Consider the following 8,972-nt stretch of genomic DNA (forward strand, 5'->3'; position numbering starts at 1 on the left):
AACAAAATTCAAAATTCAACATTGTTTAATATAACACTATTTGTAAGAATAAGAAATAGATGATCCACACACTATCAAGAGAGTACTTTATTATAGCATACCATGTTTTAAAAATATCATGTATCAGTTGAAAAGGAGTTAGAGCTACATATAGAACATGGAAGCACATCCATGAATCTCTTCTCTCTCCCTCTTTTCCTCACCCCACACAGTGGTATAGAGGTGGCAGTGAAAGAAAGGGGAGATTTTTGCTTTTACATATTCCTATAATTTGGAAAAATAAAATCTGAAGTCAAAAATTCTGATTAGAGAAGGCACTCCATATGGAGAAAGTCATGAAAGCAAAGGTGTACTGTTTTCAGCAAGGCACCTACAGCCAATCTTTGCTTAATATTTCATTATCCTTCTTGTCAAATGGAATACTTCAGCGTAGGCAACACGTAATTCCCAATATAACCCAACTGACATTATTTCAACTACCATCTTTTTTTCTTTTTTGTCCTCTTTCCTATCCATTGCCCTTTACCCTCACATCCAACTATGACCTCCAAACACACACATTTCTGTGTTCTATAACTTCTGGCAAAAGGTTGTGATTACATTTTTTTAATGATTCCCTTGGTGATCTGACTGCAAGTATCTGAATCCCTAAATCCCTAAACATCAAATTTTCCTAACAATGGCCAGTGCAACCAAGGGGTTCCATCAAATTTATTTATAGTCTTGATTCTACAGTGTCTAGGATGGATCTGCTTTGTTAGCATGCCAGACCTGTGTGACTGCAAGACCTAAAAACCTATACTTTACAGACAGATGTGTAATTGGACTGAAGATCCATTTTACTGAAAGTCTTTTTTCATGTTTCTCTCATCTGTACCCACTTGCAAAATCACTATTTAATGGTAATTATGGTATTGTCCAGTAATATATCACAATGTATATATAACAGCATTGTCAATTATATAAATTAAGTAATGTGTTTAACAACAGTTTTAAGAACATATGACTAGTTAAGGTTGACAGTGTCTCTGTTTTGGTGTTGGATGACTGCTTTCTTCATGTTTTCCATGTTTTTAAATTTCACCAAAAAGCAATAATTACTTTTGTAATCAGAAAAAAAATTTTAAACATTAAAACTTAAGCAGTAAAAATACTTATTGCAAACCAAATCCATTATTGAAAACTTGCTTTTCCATAAATCTAAGGTTTGGTGTACACATAAACAACAATCATTACTGTAAAAAAAAAAAGCTACATGGATTATAATTAAGGGGAATTTTTAGCTGAAATTTAGTAACTGTAATTTAATAACTAAGTTGCAAAAAAAGAGCAGATTTCAGATAGCAAATTTTTCATATAAAAGTAAAATAGTCTTAAGACCTGTGGATATGCATAACCACACAATGTCAGAGAAAGTTCAGGTATTTATCATAAATATAAGAGTTCACTATAGCAAATTTGAAGCTATTAGTAAATAAAAACAAAATCCCAATTGTAAAAGTCAACATTTATGAAGATTGTTGCCTGGACCTTTAATCTAGCTGATTATAATTATGGTTTTCTGGGTATATAGATTTTATCGTATTTTAAATGTAGTTTGGTGTCTTTATCCCTTTATTACATATTTATTTTCTCAGGTTAATGAATCTTTTTGCAAACATCATTTTAACAAAATAATATTTCCATTTTGGAATTTTTCTTCATATTATTTCTTGTTATTTACAATTGTTAATACATTTCTATCGACAACAAAATAATATTTTCATTTTGGGATTTTCTTCATATTATCTCTTATTATTTACAATTGTTAGCACATTTCTATTGACATACATAAATTTTATTGTTTTATTTAAAATGAAATTTATATAGTTTAAAATTAACTTTCTTTTTTAAAACTTTTGTTCTTATTGAATTTCTTAAATATATTGTTTATAGAGGAGGCATAAACTATGATGAGATAAAGAAAATTCACCAGTATTAAAACTTTAAATTACTATATCTCTTAATTGCTCAAAATACTGCTCTGTGCACTACAGAACCATAGAATTTGAGTCAACAGCAGCTATCATGAGCCCCCAATTCCTCATGGGACTATCACCTATTTCATCTCATACAGAAGAACCTTCTAACCACTACTCATATGAATGCATAAAAAAAACAATCACATATACACTCCCTGGAATGCTAATTCTTTTTTTTTTAATTTTTATTTATTTTTTAAAATTTCTTTTCAGTGTTCCAGAATTCATTGTTTATGCACCACACCCAGTGCTCCATGCAATATGTGCCCTAAACAAACTGAGGGTTTTGGAGGGGAGGGGGCTAGGAAGTTGGGTAAGCCTGGTGGTGGGTATTATGGAATGCTGATTCTTTTATCTCAGAGAAGTAATTTCTTTTTACTCAATTTAATAGAATTTAAAAAGGGAGTCACTGAATGCATAAATAAGCCTTTTATCATTCTGCTTTTATCATTAACAACATAATGTGTCCATATGTCCATAGCTGGTACTGAAGATGAGAAACATATTATACCCAATAAGCCAGACAGAAATGTATTCCAGATGAGCAGACAGTTGGGAACCTTAGCAACTAGCACTATTGAACCTATTGAATTATCAATAAGCTCAAAGTGGAATGTGATCTTTCCTCCAACTATGTGCAAAGGGGAGTCCCACAAGAGTTATGGTGATAGAAAAGGGCACAGGGTTACTATAGCAGCCTAATCATCCACAAAAGGCAATTTCCCATCCCAAGGAAAACTTCTACAGATTCTAATGATTATTCCACGGAATCTTAAATTCTACCTTTGAGGTTTTTTTCCTGAAGATTTTTACTAAAAAATTAGTATCTCATGCAACATGAGGGTTTGGGGAGTAGGAAAAGAATAAATGAAATAAGATGGGATTGGGAGGGAGACAAACCATAAGAGACTCTTAATCTCACAAAACAAACTGAGGGTTGCTGGGAGGGTGCGGGTTGGGAGAAGGTGGTGGGGTTATGGACATTGGGGAAGGTATGTGCTATGGTGAGTGCTGTGAAGTGTGTAACCCTGGTGATTCACAGACCTGTAGCCCTGGGGCTAATAATACATTGTATGTTAATTTTAAAAAAATGAATGGGAAAAAACCCTAGTATCTCAGGGAAATATAACTTAAGTCTTGAGACTGAAGGTAAAAATGAGGAGAAAGAAAATACTGATTGATGGAAAATGGAGATTCATCAAGTTAAAGGAATTTTAGAATTTACTGAATATATATTCAGTATCAACTGAGGAGAAAATAATTTCTTTCAACTAATGAACAAGGATGTATATCCTAGAAAGAAACATTTCCTTTGAAATGGGAAGATTCTTGCATTTTGTATGAAATACCACTTCCAATGTTACTAATGTCCCTTGTTTAATTTCTTTGATCAAGGAGCCAGGTCAAATGGATGAAAACCAAACAGAGGTGGTGAGAGACTTTGTTCTGGCAGGCTTTTCAAAGACCTCATCTATTGAGACAGGGTTATTTGTACTATTTCTTTTCTTCTATGTGTCCACTTGGATAGGGAATGTCCTCATCATGGTCACAGTAGCTTCTGATAACTATCTGAATTCATCACCCATGTATTTCCTTCTTGGGAACCTCTCTTTCCTGGACTTATGTTATTCAACGGTAACTACCCCTAAGCTTCTGGCTGACTTTCTTGATAAAGACAAACTCATTTCCTATGACCAATGCATCGTGCAGCTCTTCTTTCTGCATTTTGTAGGGGCAGCTGAGATGTTCCTGCTCACAGTGATGGCTTATGATCGCTATGTTGCAATTTGTCGCCCCCTGCACTATACCACTGTCATGAGTCGAGGATTATGCTGTGTGTTGGTAGCTGCCTCCTGGATGGGAGGGTTTGTGCACTCTACTGTCCAGACCATTCTCACTATCCGTCTACCTTTCTGTGGACCAAACCAGGTGGACAACTTCTTTTGTGATGTTCCCCCTGTCATCAAACTTGCTTGTGCAGACACATTTGTCATTGAATTGCTAATGGTATCTAACAGTGGGCTGATTTCTACCAGCTCCTTTGTGGTGTTGGTTTCTTCCTATTCCACTATTCTGGTCAAGATTCGCTCCAAGGAGGGAAGGCGAAAGGCACTATCCACCTGTGGCTCCCACCTTATGGTGGTAACACTCTTCTTTGGACCCTGTATTTTCATCTATGCTCGTCCCTTCTCCACATTTTCTGTGGACAAGATTGTGTCTGTACTCTACAACGTTATTACTCCCATGCTGAATCCCCTCATCTACACACTTCGGAACAAAGAGGTCAAGTCAGCCATGCGGAAACTGTGGGACAGAAGTGGACTTACTTGGAAAAAGCAGGAGACATAAGCAGTTGAAGTGATATTTTGAGAGCAGAGAATCTGAGGTTAAAATAATTACTTTTACACTAATGAGTTACGAGAGGATAGCCTAATTGTTCAGTTTTCTTCTATTAAATCCTAATACTCCTATTAATGGCACTATAATGAAATTCAGAAAAACTCCTTTCATACTGAATTATTCTGTCTTCTGCCTCCTTTTTCTTCTCTGAAGCATCTGGTCACTGTTTTTTATCAGTTGTATTCTTCCATTCTACCCACTCATCTGATCAAACCTTATTCCACCCATTCTTTTTGTTTAGTTTGTTACCACACACTGGTACAAACCACTCCTTCCAAACTCTCACAACATTTATCTCCATCTTGTCTCTGGTTTTATTGTCTCCTCAACTTTCACAATCTAACCAGATGTCTGTAATGAACTGAGTAAGGAATGTATATGTGGTTATTACACTCACAAACTATTTAGAGAGTTATCAGATGAATTAGAGTAAATTCATTTTGTGTAACTGTGTAACAACAAGCTAATGGGATATATTATTTGGCTTCATCATTCATCACAACTACCATATAGTAGTGCAATTCAGAGAGCAATTGCCTAATAGTGCAGGTTCAACTAACTTTCTTTGAATTACAAATCAAGTGAATTTTAGACAAGTCATTTAAATTATTGCAACCCTACTTTCCTTAGCTGTAGCACACACAGAATGATGTTTACCTCTCGGTGCCCTGGTGAGAACTAAAAAGGGCAACAGATGGGAATAGGTTTAGTCTGGTGCTTAACTCATAACAGGTCTTCACTATTATTTATTCATTAGATTTTTTTCAATGACAGAAAAATACATATGGTGAACATTTAAACCAGTTGATTTCCCTTAATGAAACAACAGTATGATCTACCAGTTTAGGGAGGATGCTAGAAAGTACTCAGAAATGAGCATTTTCATCTTTATCCATTTGGGCACTCTTTACAATACTATCACCATTATCACAAAAAAAAAAAAATGCTCATTGGTATTTTTTATCCTCAGAATTATATTAAGGCTACTTCATAGGATTTTGCACTCCTTATTAAAATTTTATAATCAAAGATAGGAAAATTGAATTGACATTTAAAAACTAACTAGACACAAAATATAAATGGACAATAAAGCATTTTTTTATTTGTACAGCTTTTAATTTTTTTAAATTTTTAAACATTTATTTATTTATTTCACTTGAGTGAGCACGAGTGGGAGGAGCAGTGGGAGCAGGAGAGAGAATCTCAAGCAGATTCCACACTGGGTGCAGAAAGTACTGCAGGGCTCGACCTCAGGATCCTGAGATCATCATCAGAGCTGAAACCAAGAGTCAGAGGCTTAACTGGCTGTGCCACCCAGGTGCTGTATTTCTACTATTTTTTAAAGTAAGTGATTTATAGAAGCAATTTCAGCAACTAATCTGTGTGACATCGACAAAAGCCAAGAATGATAGGTAAATTCATTGAAGACTGAAGTTTTGTCTTTGTTACCTTTACATCCCAAAGCTTATTAAAATGCCTAAAATAAAACAGAGATTCAATAAAACATATTTGATAAATGAAGGTTTTTATATGTTCTATGATCAGTGTGGTAAAGTTTAAGGAAAAGATATTTTAGAGCTGTTTCCTTTCTTCATACTTGGAAAGACAGTTTGTAAATTTTTCATCAAGAAGTAGGAAATACTTTGAGAGTTGTCACAGAAGCAATATTTAATCAAAAAACTAGACACATCAAAACACCTAGACACACACAAACACACCTATGTTGTGACACCTATAGTCACAACACAAACAACTATACATCATGTGATTTCATCTATCGATAAGGACTATGGAATCAGAAAAGTCTATATTTGAATTCTTAGTACTTTAATAACAATAATACCAACAGAGGAGGTATTTGAAGTTCAAAATTCAGCAAAACTGAGGCAATCATAATGACACAATCCAGTTTAGTTTTTACTAGAGGTTAAAGAGGCTCTCAGATGCCGCTAGAAATTTCCCACTGATCAACGATAAGTGATATATGGAAAAAGTGATGCTTGGGAATTTAGAAAACTATTCAATATTTTATAGTAGAAGGAGGAGATAAAAATTAAGTTAAAATAAGCATTGTGAGAAAATATAAAGAAGAGACACAACTAAATTCCATAGGATAAATGAAAACAGGTATCTAATTATGAAGTTCCTCGAAATTAAAGCAAACACACATATTAGAAAGAAGGATTGCTTCTGTGTATATAAATAAATACTCAAATTCTTCACCATATATAAGCAATTTTAAATTGCTTCTTTCCTTATCCTTTTCAAAGACTGCTTTCATTTCTTTTTTATTTTTTATTTTATTTTTTAAATATTTTATTTATTTATTTGAAAGACAGATCACAAGTAGGCAGAGAGGCAGGCAGAGAGAGAGAGGAAGGGAAGCAGGCTCCCCACTGAGCAGAGAGACCTATGCGGGACTCATTCCCAGGACCCCGAGATCATGACCTGAGCTGAAAGCAGAGGCTTAACCCACTGAGCCATCCAGGCACCCCAGACTGCTTTCATTTCAACATAACATTAAACTCTAAAAGAAATCTATCCAATAACTGATACATTTAAATCTCAAACCCAATATTTAATGCTCTTATTTAATAAAATATGAAACCTCAGATTTGAAACAAAAATTCTTACCCAGTAGTGGAATTATTGTGTCACATGGAATTCTATTTTAATTTTTTGAGGAACCACCACACTGTTCACTCCAGTCACTATACAATCTGCATTCCCACCAACAGTGTTTGAGGGCTCCTTTTTCTCTATATCTTCATCAACACGTGTTATTTCGTGTCTTTTGAGTTTAGCCATTCTGACAGGTGTGAGGTGATACCTCATTGTGGTACTGATCTGCATTTCCCCAATGATGAGTGACTGAGCATTTTTTCATGTCACTGCTGGCCATCTGTATGTAGTCTTTGAAAAAATGGTCCTCTGCCCATTTTTAATGGGATTATTTTTTTGCTTTTTTTTTGTTTGTTTTGGATTGTATAAGTTATTTATGTATTTTGGATATCAACTCCTTATCAGATATGTCATTCAAAAATATCTTCTCCTGTTGTGTAGCTTGCCTTTTTGTTTTGTTGATAACTTTTCCTTCACTGTACAAAAACTTTTTGTTTTGATGTATTCCTAATAGTTTAATTTTGCTCTTGTTTCCCTTGCCTTTGGAGACATACCTAGAAAAATGTTGCTACAGCCAATGTCAGAGAAATTACAGGCTGTGTTCTCTTCTGAGATTTTTATGGTTTCAGGTCTCACATTTAGGTCTTTAGTCCATTTATTTTTGCGTATGGTGTGAGAAAGTGGTCCAATTTCATTCTTTTGCATGGAGCTATTCAGTTTTTCCAGTACCATTTGTTGTAAAGATGGTTTTTCCCATTGGATATTCTTGCCTACTTTGTCCAGATTAATTGGCCAAAAAAGTGTGGTCTAGACTCTATTCTGTTCCATTGATATATGTGTTTATTTTTGTGCAAGTCCTATACTGTTTTGGTTACTATACCTTTGTGGTATATCTTGAAATCTGGGGTTGTGATATGTCCAGCTTTGCATTTCTCTCTTAAAATTGCTTTAGTGACTCAGGGTATTTTCAGGTTACTCAAAGAAAAGAATCACTAATTTAAAAATATATATGCACCCATATACTTGCTTCAGCATTATTTACAACAGCCAAGATACAGAAGCAACCTAAATACGTCCATCCATAGATGAATGGATAATGAAGATGTGTGTGTGTGTGTGTGTGTGTGTGTGTGTGACACATACACACAATGGTATATTAGCCATAAAATAGAATGAGAGCTTGTCATATGCACCAGATGGATGGATATAGAGGGTATAATTGTAACTGTAGTGAATCAGACAAAGACCAATACCACATTTCACTCATATGTGGGATTTAAAAAACAAAACAAAGGGAAAAAAAAAACAGTAAAAAACCAGGCTTTTAAAAACAGAAAACAAGTGATTGCCAGAGGGAGGATGGGTGGCAGATGGGTGAAATAGATAGAGAGGATTAAAAGTACACAAATACTTATGAGCACTGAGTAATGCATACAATTATAGAACTATTATATTGTAAACCTGAAACCAACAAAACAGTGTATGTTATACTTCAGTAATAAAAATAATTCTAACCCAAGTTGACAGTATTGTTCAATTTATAACGAAATCATTTTGATCCCTTAAACTTCACTCTCTTAACACAACAAGGATTTATTCTTCATTCCTACCAATCTACAGATATGGGTGCAGATCATCAGTTGGTCTCTGCTCCACCTCCACTTGGGATTCTATTACTACTAGGGTAGGGAAAAGGCATGTGGGCACACTACCTCCTGAATCTCCACTTACAATAATGGTCAATTCAATTATACCAAAAAGTTCTATTATTTGAATAAAATTTCCCATTTTATTCAAATTATTCAAGGCACTAAGCTGAGATCTATTAAAAATATTAAATCTATTCTTAAAATCATTCCCCAAAAGAAAATTCATATTAGTGAATTCTTCAAATACATAAGGAAGAAACTATCTGTGAAAAATGGAAAA

General features: G+C 34.4%; 1 protein-coding gene across 1 annotated transcript; it reads left to right on the forward strand.

Moving 5' to 3' along the window:
• The first annotated feature begins 3,428 nt into the window (after positions 1–3,428).
• On the forward strand, positions 3,429–4,370 carry LOC123944447 (olfactory receptor 4Q2). Its single transcript, XM_046009562.1, has one exon. The coding sequence runs from the start codon at positions 3,429–3,431 to the stop codon at positions 4,368–4,370; it is 942 nt and encodes a 313-aa protein (XP_045865518.1).
• Positions 4,371–8,972: the final 4,602 nt, after the last annotated feature.

This window comes from Meles meles, chromosome 6 (genome assembly GCF_922984935.1).
Source record: "Meles meles chromosome 6, mMelMel3.1 paternal haplotype, whole genome shotgun sequence".
NCBI lineage: Eukaryota > Metazoa > Chordata > Mammalia > Carnivora > Mustelidae > Meles > Meles meles.

Bases quoted from the DNA above. Each gene is read 5' to 3' on its own strand.
- LOC123944447 (XM_046009562.1), top strand. From the start codon at position 3,429: ATGGATGAAAACCAAACAGAGGTGGTGAGAGACTTTGTTCTGGCAGGC.